This window comes from Leucopleurus acutus (assembly GCF_964270905.1).
Source record: "Leucopleurus acutus genome assembly, chromosome: X".
NCBI lineage: Eukaryota > Metazoa > Chordata > Mammalia > Artiodactyla > Delphinidae > Leucopleurus > Leucopleurus acutus.
Window position 1 is genome coordinate 45330863 of NC_139148.1, and position 13476 is coordinate 45344338.

Below are 13476 nucleotides of genomic sequence, written 5' to 3' on the forward strand. Positions count from 1 at the left end.
AAGTGGCAGGATACAAAATTAATGCACAGAAATCTCTGGCATTCCTATATACTAATGATGAAAAATCTGAAAGTGAAATCAAGAAAACACTCCCATTTACCATTGCAACAAAAAGAATAAAATATCTAGGAATAAACCTACCTAAGGAGACAAAAGATCTGTATGCAGAAAATTATAAGACACTGATGAAAGAAATTAAAGATGATACAAATAGATGGAGAGATATACCATGTTCTTGGATCGGAAGAATCAACATTGTGAAAATGACTCTACTACCGAAAGCAATCTATAGATTCAATGCAATCCCTATCAAACTACCACTGGCATTTTTCACAGAACTAGAACAAAAAATTTTGCAATTTGTATGGAAACACAAAAGACCCCGAATAGCCAAAGCAATCTTGAGAACGAAAGAAGGAACTGGAGGAATCAGGCTCCCAGACTTCAGACTATACTACAAAGCTACAGTTATCAAGACGGTATGGTACTGGCACAAAAACAGAAAGATAGATCAATGGAACAGGATAGAAAGCCCAGAGATAAACCCACGCACATATGGTCACCTTATCTTTGACAAAGGAGGCAGAAATGTACAGTGGAGAAAGGACAGCCTATTCAATAAGTGGTGCTGGGAAAACTGGACAGCTACATGTAAAAGTATGAAATTAGATCACTCCCTAACACCGTACACAAAAATAAGCTCAAAATGGATTAAAGACCTAAATGTAAGGCCAGAAACTATCAAACTCTTAGAGGAAAACATAGGCAGAACACTCTATGACATAAATCACAGCAAGGTCCTTTTTGACCCACCTCCTAGAGAAATGGAAATAAAAAGAAGAGTAAACAAATGGGACCTAATGAAACTTAAAAGCTTTTGCACAGCAAAGGAAACCATAAAGAAGACCAAAAGACAACCCTCAGAATGGGAGAAAATATTTGCAAATGAAGCAACTGACAAAGGATTGATCTCCAAAATTTATAAGCAGCTCATGCAGCTTAATAACAAAAAAACAAACAACCCAATCCAAAAATGGGCAGAAGACCTAAATAGACATTTCTCCAAAGAAGATATACAGAGTGCCAACAAACACATGAAAGAATGCTCAACATCACTAATCATGAGAGAAATGCAAATCAAAACTACAATGAGATATCATCTCACACCAGTCAGAATGGCCATCATCAAAAAATCTAGAAACAATAAATGCTGGAGAGGGTGTGGAGAAAAGGGAACCCTCTTACACTGTTGGTGGGAATGTAAATTGATACAGCCACTGTGGAGAACAGTATGGAGGTTCCTTAAAAAGCTACAAATAGAACTACCATATGACCCAGCAATCCCACTACTGGGCATATACCCTGAGAAAACCATAATTCAAAAAGAGTCATGTACCAAAATGTTCATTGCAGCTCTATTTACAATAGCCCAGAGATGGAAACAACCTAAGTGTCCATCATCGGATGAATGGATAAAGAAGATGTGGCACATATATACAATGGAATATTACTCAGCCATAAAAAGAGACGAAATTGAGCTATTTGTAATGAGGTGGATAGACCTAGAGTCTGTCATACAGAGTGAAGTAAGTCAGAAAGAGAGAGACAAATACCGTATGCTAACACATATATATGGAATTTAAAAAAAAACATGAAAAACCTAGGGGTGAAACAGGAATAAAGACACAGACTTACTAGAGAATGGACTTGAGGCTATGGGGAGGGGGAAGGGTAAACGGTGACAAAGCGATAAAGAGACATGGACATATATACACTACCAAACGTAAGGTAGATAGCTAGTGGGAAGCAGCCGCATAGCACAGGGAGATCAGCTCGGTGCTTTGTGACCGCCTGGAGGGGTGGGATAGGGAGGGTGGGAGGGAGGGAGACACAAGCGGGAAGAGATATGGGAATATATGTATATATATAACTGATTCATTTTGTTGTGAAGCTGAAACTAACATACCATTGTAAAGCAATTATACTCCAATAAAGATGTTAAAAAAAAAAGAAAGTTATACTCAAAGTTAATAATAAAAAGTAAACAAGTTAAAATAAATATAAATTTGGAGTGAAAAAAAATAGTTTATATCTACTTTCATATCTACCATTTCCATTATTGTTGACTCATTTACGTAGACCATATTTCCATTTACAGTCATTTTTCTTGTGCCTGAAGGACATCCTGTAACATTTCTTGTAGGGTAAATCTACTGATGATTAATTTTTTCAGCTTCAGTATGCATGAAAACCTTTTATTTCAACTTCATTTTTTAAAGATATTTATTGAGTATACAATTCTGATTGGACAATTATTGTTTCACTATTTTAAAAATGGTATGCCACTTCCTTCTGACTTGCACTGTTCCTTATGAGAAGTGTCCTCTAATTCTTATCATTGGTCCTCTTAATGATTCTATATTTTCTGGTTTTATACTTGTTTAGGAATAGAAGTAAAACCCTGGGGAAGCAGATTGGAAAAATATCATGAATGCACACCATGCATTAACTGTGCATAGCAACTTGGATACATATTAAAGCATAAGAGTCACTAAAAAAAAATTAAAAACCAGGATGGATACTTATACTTGCAGCCACGATGAATTAACAAGAATCCGATGTGCTCTGCCACCAAAATATCTATAAACCAAAAAAGTTACAAAGCTTTACGTCGTGGCTCCACGAGCCATGCAGGACATTGATCCCCAAGATAAGGGAAATTAAAAAGGTGATCCCCAGGATTGGCCAATTCCCCCCCAACTTCTTGCCTGGATAGAGTTTACAGGCTGCGGCACAGGGAGATTGAACACAAACAGAGGTGAATAAGTGAAGGAGACAGAGCTGAGAATTCCAAGAGGCCAGTGTGACTAGAATATTCTGGGGGTAATGGAGGGGAGAGAGCTGCACACTGAGGTAGCCCTGGAGAGCTGCAGAGGTTTCCCATCTGGGTGCAGTGTATGAGAAAAGGGCAGTGGTGGTAGCTGACTTCCATTTTCTGGAGTGAGTAGTTGTGTGGATCGTGGTGCCATTTACTGAGATTGTGAAGATGGGAGTTTTAAAAACAAGAGAGATGGGGGACGTGAGTGTGTGGGAGTGGTGGATATAGCAATACCACAGTGAGACAGACTCACTGTGAGGAGCCCTTGAAACATCCAAGTGGAGATGTCAAGTAGACGAATGAATAGATGGATTTGGATCTCAAAGCTGAAGTTCGAACTGGGGTTGTAGATTTGGGAGTTGTAAGCATATTAGCATATATAGTTATAAAGCATCTAGCATATAGAGGGGCTGGTATAAAAATGAATACAATAGAAGTTCTCATCATAAAAAATTGTAACTATGTGTGATGATGGATGTTAACTGGACTTATTGCGGTGATCATTTCACAGTATATACAAATAATGAATCATAATGTTGTACACCCGAAACTAATATAATGTTATATGTCAATTATATCTCAATAAAGAAAAAGAAAAAATAAGAATAAAAAATAAAATAAAGCGAATATAAAAGTCCACTATGGATTTTGTAAAAAAAGCACAGTTTCAAAATGAGATGGGAACATAGCATTTTCTATTAGCATATAGCGGTTTGTCAAGGCTTTCGCTTCTAAGGTCTGGTCACGTCCCACAGAAACGTGTTGCACAGGAAGGGCTGAGAGACACAAGCAGCTGACAGGGAAGGTTGCTATGCAACAGCTGAGGAAAGCCATCCAGACAGGCAGAATTGATGTTGGTCACTGGAGAGTAAAAGCTCTGGTCCTAGCAATAGCTTCCATTCAGACACAGGGGTGGACAGCCTGGAGAGGCTGATATAAAAACGAATATAAAAGTCCACTATGTTTTTTTGTAAAAAAAAATAGAAGTGCAATTTGAGGTGGGAACATAGCATTTTCTCCAGTCATTCTGGAAGCGTAGCAGCATGTGTGTCCTTAGGTAGGACCCCAGTAAGTTCTCCTTTTGCTTCACATTTTGCATATTGAGAAACCGGGCTCAGAGATGTCCAGTGACCCAAGTGGGCTTTCACACAGCTAGCGACAGACTGGTCCAACACTCCATCCCTGGAATTCGGAAGTCCAGCCCAGCTTCTATCCACAAGATCACAGCTGCCCCAGGCCCCAGCCATGGAAGGAACCAGGCGAAACATTTACTCTGAATCAGGGCTTGCCATGGCTCAGACACACAAGTGCCTGATTGTCCTGGCCGCTCCAGTGGGCACCAGGAAGGCCTCAGGCAGCGTGTTTGTGCCACTCACAGCGAAGAGGCCTGACAGTCGGAGCAGGGAGTGGACCCCAAGGAGCAATTCTCACACCTGGATGGACCCACATAGAGCAGGCAAGGGGTGGGCCTGGGGCTCCTACCTGTTCCCCCTGGAATGCAGAGCGTGAGCTTAGGTCTCAGAGAACAGAAACCTGGCTTGTTGGGACAGATGTTGACAGGGCAGGAGAGGTGGGGTGGATCTGCTGCTCAAACTGAAGAAGGGAGGGTGCCTCAGTCCCCGGGGCCAGTGCCAGTGGAACATGGATTTTTGGAGTCAGCGAGACCCCGGCCTAAATTCTGCATTTTCAACCTGCTGGCTCTGTGGCCTTGTCTAGGTTGTGCGATGTGTCCGTCTGTGCCTCAGCTTCCTGATCTGTAAAATGGGGATGCTGACATCCACCTCCCAGGGCTGCTGTGAGAGGAAGATAATGCCCAGCACAGCTCAGGCTGTGACACACAAGCTGCATGAAGAGTGGCTGGGGAAGCAGATGTTCCCAGTGTGTCTGGGGGCCCTAGAGGTGGATAGTGGAGGGGAACGCAAAGGGAACTGGTGTCCTCTCGCCATTTCCATTTCTCTTGTTGCAGTTGCAGACTGGGCTAGAGACCTCTGTATTGGTGACCTAGGGGTCACGCTGGGGAAGCAGGGCTCAGTGTATTCCAGACCACACTGGAGGAGCTTAGAGGCAAGGGGGAGGGCAGGGCTGAGAAGCATTGTGCAAAAGTGGGGGGACTGAGGGTATATGATGGATGGGTTGGAACCGCAGTACAGGGTGTGAGTGCCCGCGCCTGCGGTCGGGGGCGTGGAGGCGGAGGTGGGGAACGGTGAGGGGAATCTGGCGGGAAGGAGAAAACGCCCCCCTACCCCGCCCACCCACTGGCGGAATCGCATGCGCACAGGGGACCTGGTGGGAAAGGCTTTTGTTGGGAAAGCGGGCCGGCTGGAGGGGTCCGCGCATGCGCAGGCTGCCCAGCCGCACGGCGGGGAGGGGGGGCGTTGCGCGGAGAAAAGGGGCGGGGTGGTCGGAGCTGCTGTGCTGGCAGCAGTAGGCGAGGGCGCGGCTGCGGGGTTCCTGGTGCTGAGGACGGACGCCATTGGAGCCCCAGGGAAGGTAAGGATCCAGCCCCAGACAGGACCGGGAGAGAGCGAGTGGAACGAGGGTACGCTGTGCCCTCCCCATCCCCAATCCCCCGCCCCCGGATCTGAACAAAGCCCAAGCACGCAGAACCTGAACCCCCTTAGACCCGCGGTCTAGATAGGAGCCTCCCCCCTCCACCGCCATCAGACGCAGGCTCCCCGATCCGAGCCCTACTTACACCGGAGCCCACCATCCGAACCCCTTTAACAGACCCGTGTGCTCCGTGCTGAGCTTCCTTAGAGCGGAGGCCCCACCTCCACCCCAAACACTCTGAGATCAATCCAGTGGAACTGAACGTTTTGCCCCCTTCCTGGAGTTGCAGTCCTGGCCTCTGAGACCTCCAGCGCTCCAGTTCGAGCCTCACCTAGCCCGAAGACCCCCACCCCATACACCTTGAGCGCTCCTGTATGAGCCCAACCTAGACCTGAATCAGCTGAATCCCCCCACCTGCACTTAGAGGGTCCCTGGGATTCATTTTCCCAGAGCTTCCAGCGGTCCCCGTTTGTCTCAGCCCTCTCATGTCATTCTCCTCCCCACCGTCCTGGCCCCCTGCTCCAGGCATTAAATTCAGGCGCTTTATTTCTCCCCCTCTCAACGCATCTCCTATGGGACTCTTTGGACCCAGGCCCGCCAGTGCACCCCTTGTTCAAATCCGGCCGCTGGGCCGGGGAGCCTGCCTGTCCTAAACTCCCCTTTCAGTGTAGGGACTCCTCCGACCTCCTCTATCCTTCTCTTAGGGCTCTGTCTCTGAGGGAATCTACCCCAGCAGCCTTCACTCCCCCACCCACCCCGACCTTATACTGCCTGGTAACCTGATGATTGCAGCTCCCCACTTCCTGAGAGATCCGGCCTCCTGCTGGGTCCTGCCCCCCTCCCCCTGAAGAGGCCTCCCCGTCCCTCTCAGGCTGAGCTCTCTTCTCCTTGGGACCCCCAGCATGGCTGAGGGAAGCTACCACAAAGAATCTGAAGGGTACAACGTTGAAGACATGGACGAGGGTAGTGATGAAGTCGGGGAGGAAGACATGGTTGAAGGCAACGACTATGAAGAATTTGGTGCTTTTGGAGGCTACGGAGCCCTCACCAGCTTTGACATCCGTATCCTCAGAGCCTTTGGGAGCTTGGGTCCAGGCTTTCGCATCTTAGCGGTGAGGCCCCTTGTCGGCCACCTGCTAGCCCTGGGCCTTCCCTCCTGCGACGTCAGGGAGGATGGGAGGAGGGGGTGGGTGAAGGCTGGAGTTGAATGGGGAAGGACTGCCCAGCTTCACCAAACCTTCCCTCTCCTGCTGGGAGAAGGGGGATTTGGGAGGGTCTGGGGGCTGGTCGGGGGCTGGCCAGCACAGGGCGAGTGTGTACAGCTGTCTGCCTTGCCCTCCCCTCCCTGGTCTTGCAGAATGAGCCCTGGGAACTTGAAAACCCTATGCTGGCCAGGACTCTGCTGGAGGCATTTCGGATGGATCCAGAAACACTTGCCAACGAGCCGGCTGCCCGTGCTGCCAACGTAGCCCGGGCCGCCTCCTCTAACCAAGCTGCTCGGGCCGCTGCTGCTGCTGCCCGTGCCACCTACCATCAGGTGGTCGCTAACCACTCAGTGGCCACAGACCAGGGCTCAGGAGGCGATACCCAGCCCATGACATCCGCTGCCGAGGCTCAGGCAGCCACCCTTGAGACAAGCCTTGCTTCTCCGCACAGCTCCCAGATGCTAGTCAAGAGCGAGATGGCCACCCCCGGGGCTCCAGCAAGGTCCACGCAGTCCCAGACATCCTCCCGGGCCCAGGAGGCTGCTGCCGAGGGCCCTAGTACGGCCTGTGCTTTCTCCCAGGCCCCGCGTGCCAGTGAGATGGATGCCACCCGGCCCAAAACAGCCTTCCTGGGTCAGAACGATGTCTTTGATTTCACCCAGCCGGCAGGTGTCAGTGGCATGGCCTTCCCACGCCCCAAGAGACCTGCCCCGGCCCAAGAGGCTGCCACAGAGGGCCCCAGTGCTGCCTCCGGGGGGCCCCAGGCAGCCTCTGCCGGGGAGGGGGCAGCCACCCGGCCAAAGACGACCAAGTCTGGGAAGGCTCTCGCCAAGACTCGGTGGGTGGAGCCTCAGAATGTTGTGGCAGCAGCTGCTGCCAAGGCCAAGATGGCCACGAGCATCCCTGAGCCTGAGGGTGCAGCTGCCACCTCTCAGCAGAGTGCGGAGCCCTGGGCCAGGATGGGAGGCAAGAGGACAAAGAAGGTGAGACCTCCCTGCTGTCTCCAACCCCCCTTGCTCCCCTGCTTTCTGGGCCCTCTCCTCTCTGCCTCCTCCTCTCCCTCCCCGCATCCCCTCCCTTCCCCTCCCCTCTCCTTCCCTCTCCTTCCCTCCCCTCTTCTCTCAGCTTGTGCATGTTTCTCCAAGACAGGTTAACTAGCATGTTTTTACTCCACGTAGTCCCTACCCTCAGGCCTGGAGGGAGAAGCGGTTGGCTCAGTGCCTGGCACTTAGTAAGCACTCGGCACGTGTCATCCGCTGTTCCTACTACCCTTATCTCCAAGTACCTGCTCTGGTTAAGATGTGTGCCAGGTGCTTTTGCACGGGTAGCCTGGTAGCCCTGAGTCTCTCCTCTGTCTAATGGTACAGTCCAAGCACCTGGATGACGAATATGAGAGCAGCGAGGAGGAGAGAGAGCCTCCTGCGGTCCCACCGACCTGGAGGGCATCGCAGCCCCCACTGACAACTGTGCGGCCTCAGATGGCCCCTCGGCCCCCCATGGCCCTGAGGTCCCAGGTACCCTCAAGGCACGTACTGTGCTTGCCACCCCGCAATGTGACCCTTCTGCAAGAGAGGGTAAGAAGCCTGCCCTTCCCCCATCTCGCTCCTCTCCTCCCTTGCGGGCCTGTTCTTTGAGGTCGCCCACGCCTTGGTCTACCCGTGTGCTCCCTCCTTCTCCAGGCAAATAAGTTGGTGAAATATCTGATGATTAAAGACTACAAGAAGATCCCCATCAAGCGCTCAGGTGGGCAACCTGTGCCCCCTCCCTGAGCTCTGCCCTTCCCCCCTCCCACAACCCTGCCCTGTGGGCCTCCCATCAGATGCCCACACACACACATCAGGCCTGGCTGATGGCTCCATTTGCACGGTGTGGGGTCCTGAGTGTGCTCCCTTCAGCAGGGCTGACAGAAAAGCTGCAGCTCTGTGGCCCCTGCCCAGCCTCGGTGCTTTGCCCACCCCTCCCCTCCTGCAGACATGCTGAAGGATGTCATCCGAGAATACGATGAACATTTCCCTGAGATCATTGAACGAGCAACGTACACTCTGGAAAAGGTGGGTGCGGGGCCGGGGGCAGCTCTGTGGAGCAGGGGCCGCAGGGAACCCTTGCCCCCTGCATCCCCTCGAGGCCCAAGGGCAGGACTATGTGCTCTGGAAGGAAGCCCTCCCTGGCCTCTCCACCTGGGAGCTTCCTCTGCCTGCCTCCTTCCCTCCTTCTTGCCCTTCGTGCTCTCTGAGTGTCTGTGGTCTCCTGAGGTGGATCCCATTGTCTCAGCCAGTGTCAGTGCTCCCACAGGGTACTTCCTCTGCGGCCTCTCTTCTTCCTCCTCCCCCAGGGCTTGGGGCTCCCCGCCAAGGAAAAGCTCTAACGGGGAATTGAGTGACTGCCTGCAGGACACCCAACATGGATGTTTGATCTCACATTCTGTTTTCTCCCCCATGTAGAAGTTTGGGATCCACCTGAAGGAAATCGACAAGGAAGAACACCTCTACATTCTTGTCTGCACACGGGATTCGTCAGCCCGCCTCCTGGGAAAGTGAGAGAGCACAGGAGGGTGGTGGCCTTCCTTGGTGGTGCCTCCCCGCTCCTCTCAGAGAAACGGGAAAGTGGGGTTGGGGGGCCTAGCACGGCTCCCACCCAGAGTTAGCGGTGCTGAGCAGTTAAGGGCTGGCAGGGGCAGTAGCCTGGGCCGAGGATTTGCTGCTCTCCGGGTTTCGCCCCTGCCCACCCTTCCCCACCCCCATCTTCCTAGGAAAGCAAGCTCCTTGGTTGCCTCTCCCTGCTAAGGTCCTGGCCAGGGCTTGGCAGAGTGTGCCTCGGGAGGGGGACGGGGGTGTGGGGGTGCTCTCCAGTGGAGTTGTGCTCCCGACGCAATGCGCAAAGGGCAGGGAAGGTCTGGATGTGCCTCTGGACACAGGGTTGCCAACCGTTTGCTCCCTGCCTAACCCCAACCTCGGCAGAGCCCTGGGAGGAGGTGTTAGCATCCCCATTTGATGGATGAAGGGACTCAGTCTCAGGCCGAGGAATGAATTGTCTGGACCAGGTAGCGCAAGCCATACAGAGTAGGAGGAGCTGCCCTGTAGCCCAGCAATCTGGGAGAGGCTAGTTGAGTGAGCCGGCTGTGGTCCCCCCGGGAAAATGGCTGCTGGACAGGATCCCTCTTTCTACACCTTCAGGACCAAGGACACTCCCAGACTGAGTCTCCTCTTGGTGATTCTGGGCGTCATCTTCATGAACGGCAACCGTGCCAGCGAGGGTGAGTGGCTGGACCTGCAGCTGGGGGGTTGCCCGCCGTCTCACCTCCGTGTGCTAAACTCTTGTACCTCATCTCCCCTCGCAGCTGTCCTCTGGGAGGCACTACGCAAGATGGGACTGCGCCCCGGGTATGATTGGGGTCTCTCGGCTCCCACTCCTCAGTGTGTCTGTCCTTGGGCACAAGAGGCCCCGGGATTGCAGTGGCCTAGTGGTCTCTGCGGGGTGTGGCGTCCTGGACTAGGTAGAGCGCAAAGGGTCCCACCAGGGTGCGTGGGGAAACGGTCCTGAGCACTGAGCACCCCCTCTGCTCCGTGTGCCTTCTCTGTTCCCAGATGAGAACTAAGAGAAACCATCGGACCTGGGGGCTCCGTCAAACCCCTCCCTGGGGCGTCGCTGACAAGTGGCCGTCTGGCCTCTGCTGCCGGCCCAGGCATCCATGGGGACACCCCACAGGCTGGGAAGCTCTCAGTCCTGCTGGGAGTGCTCCCGCCCACCCCGGGCACTGCCACTGTCTCTAGTCATGCATTCCTTTCCTTGCACTCAGGGTGAGGCACCCATTCCTGGGCGATCTGAGGAAACTCATTACAGAGGACTTTGTGAAGCAGAAGTGAGTATCGACTGAGTTCACTTTGCCTCCCACTCAGGCCTTCCTCGTGTGCTGCTCTGGCTGAGGAAGCCATTCCCCAGCCCATGTCTTAACACCAGAGGGATGGGTGTCTGGTGTGAGTGTGGGGTGGGGGGGAATGTGAGTGTTGGGGGGAGGGCAATTCCAGGGAGGCTTGGGGAAAGGGAGCACATGCTGACTGCAAGCACCAGGTGGGGTGGTACAGCCCCCATCTCGTTCAGCACCTGCCCTCTAGGCAGTGTCCCCGGCTTTACATCTCAGGAGCCTGGGGCTCAGAGAGTGGAAGCCTGACATGGCTCCGGCTGGGATAAGGCCCATTTGGGCCTGGAGTCCAGCCCTGCTGACCTTCTAGCCCAGGCCCACCCCATCCTCGGTGCTTGGAGATCTTGTGTGCCCTCACACAGGCCCGTATGCATGTTCACCACCCCCACCCCCGCCCCCTGCACCACACACACACACACACACACACACACACACACACACACACACACACACACACACACACACAGATGGTCGAGAGTATGCATGGAGTCCACTGCTCTTGGTTGACTGTTTCTTCCTGTACAGTCATTTTCTAGGGTGGACTGTCCCAGGGTTCAGCCAGGCCACGGACGAGCCCCATGGTGGGGTGTGCTCAGAGCAGGGGGCCTGAAGAAATGGCTCCTCTGTTTACAACACACCCAACAGGAACCTGGGTTATTGTGACAAGGGGCACAAAACTCGTGGCCTTCCTATGAACAAATACCCTACACGTGCCCCCTGCACCTCCACGTGGCTGCTGGGCAGGACCAGTGGCCTAAGGGTGTGAGCACCTCAGTTTTGGAGGCAGAAACCCCTGGGAGTGAGCGTGGGAGCGAGGCAAGGGCTGCGGGGCCAGGGCAGGCCTCCTGCGGCAGCCAAGCTGCAGCCTCGGGGCTGGGAAGGGGCCACCTGGGAGCCACTGGTGCAGCAACAGGTCTGCCTGGCTGGAAGCAGAAGTTTATTTTCCTCTCTCACGCAGGTACCTGGAATACAAGAAGATCCCCAATAGCAGCCCCCCCGAGTATGAGTTCCTCTGGGGCCTGCGCGCCCGCCACGAGACCAGCAAGATGAGGGTGCTGAGATTCATCGCCCAGGTAAGGCAGAGCCTCTGTTCTGGCTGGAGTTTCCCATACCTCGTTGGTTCGCTGAGGCCCAGAAAGGTTCCTAAGTCACTGACACAAGTTCACAGACGTAGTGAGTGGGTGGGGCGAAATCCCAGGTCTGGCACAGAATAATGGGAGCCCGATTCCAGTCGTGCGGGTTTCTATCATGATTTTGCAAAGCGCTCAGGAGGGCGTATGGCAGGAAGCAGGTGCTGAGCGAGGTGGGGTAGCTGTTCCGACGGCTGCTGTTCTTCCACCGCAGTATCAGAACCGAGACCCCCGGGAATGGAGGGCTCATTTCTTGGAGGCTGTGGATGATGCTTTCAAGACGATGGATGTGGATATGGCTGAGGAACATGCCAGGGCCCAGATGAGGGCCCAGATGAACATCGGGGAGGAAGCTCTGATTGGACGGTGGAGCTGGGACGACATACAGGTCGAGCTCCTGACCTGGGATGAGGATGGAGATTTTGGCGACGCCTGGTCCAGGATCCCCTTCGCTTTCTGGGCCAGATACCATCAGTACATTCTGAATAGCAACCGTGCCAACAGGAGAGGCACCTGGAGGGCTGGTGTCAGCAGTGGCACCAATGGTGCGGCCAGCACCAGCATGCTCGATGGCCCCAGCACCAGCTCCACCATCCGGACCAGAAACGCCGCCAGAACCAGTGCCAGCTTCTTCTCCTGGATTCAGTAAGATTGGAGGTCATTAGATGAGACTCTGAAGGATGGGGTGTGGAGGGACTGGGAGGAGTCAGGGGAAGGCCTGGGGTGTCATGGGGGAACGAAGAGAGCCTGACGGGACGCTCAGTTTGTTCTTCCTATCCCTGACGGTTCACCTGTATTGACCCTTGTGTTCTGGCCTTTGTGTCTCCCGGTTCCAGGCAGCGCTGAGGAGCTGCAGCAGCCCCCTGCCGAGCCAGAGTGCCTCCTCTGCCCCCCGCCCCCCGACAGAGCACTCTAGGCAGCTACTCCCCGTCCATGGAAGATGGCATGCCAGATGACGCGCTCTCTGCCCTTCCTGCTTTCCTGTGCGCTTTTTGTCGTGCTGTCGTGTTTTGGGTATCAGTATTGCATTAAAGTTGCAAAATCAGTCGGACGTCTTCTCCTTTTCCTGGGCAGGTGTGGCTCTGAGTGGCCGGTGGTCAGGCCCTCCGGGACAGGCGGGGGCCGCCTCCCCCTAAAAGGCAGACGGGTGTGGCTGGGTCAGGCACTGGGAGGCGCAGAGATGCCAGCTGAGCGTGGAGGCCAAGAGTTTCCAGGGGCTCCGGTCCATACAGTTTCATGATTTCTTACACTGTGTGGCCCCGGTTAAATGCCAGTGGAGATCCTCAGGAGAAGGGGTGGGGTGGAGGGCCGTGAGCCGGTGCCACCGTCCCTCCCACCAAGGGACGGGATCCACAGACATCCCCTAGGACCCACCTCCGCCCCATCTCTGGAGGCGCTGTCCTGGAATCCTTCCCTCATCATCCACACCATTTCAGGACCTCCTCCCTCAGACCGAGTCTTAAGGACAATGAGGTAGGCCTCACAGTGACACTCTCACCCCTCCAGCAGGTAGAAGGAGGAGCCATTACTGCCACAAGAGCCGATTCAGTGAAAGAAAGCTGTAGGCAGACCTGGACAGCCCATTGCCTGTGACCATGACCCGAGGCCCTTTGGGAGGCTCCGGGGCTCTTCTCCATGGAAGCAGGGCTCTCCCGGCGAGGCCAAGGCCAGCCTAGGTCTCTGTGTCTTCAAGGGCTGCGTGATCCCTGCGGGGGCGGAGGCTAGAACTTTCATTCCCCAGGTGCACGACAGTGAGGGCAGAGACACTTTGGAACCCTGGGAAGGACTCCGTAG

General features: G+C 53.8%; 1 protein-coding gene across 2 annotated transcripts; it reads left to right on the forward strand.

Moving 5' to 3' along the window:
* Positions 1-6330: 6330 nt before the first annotated feature.
* On the forward strand, positions 6331-12331 carry LOC309978302 (melanoma-associated antigen D4; the record flags this gene model as incomplete). 2 transcript variants are annotated; one of them, XM_082864714.1, is made up of 11 exons in its annotated part: positions 6331-6540; positions 6786-7616; positions 8001-8207; positions 8313-8376; positions 8605-8684; positions 9075-9166; positions 9807-9886; positions 9971-10013; positions 10430-10492; positions 11466-11625; positions 11897-12331. In XM_082864714.1, the coding sequence occupies 11 exons, from the start codon at positions 6331-6333 to the stop codon at positions 12329-12331; spliced, it is 2265 nt and encodes a 754-aa protein (XP_082720840.1). The 2 variants fall into 2 exon arrangements, with proteins under 2 accessions (XP_082720840.1, XP_082720841.1); XM_082864715.1 differs by having other exon boundaries at positions 11511-11625.
* Between the last annotated feature and the right edge of the window lie 1145 nt (positions 12332-13476).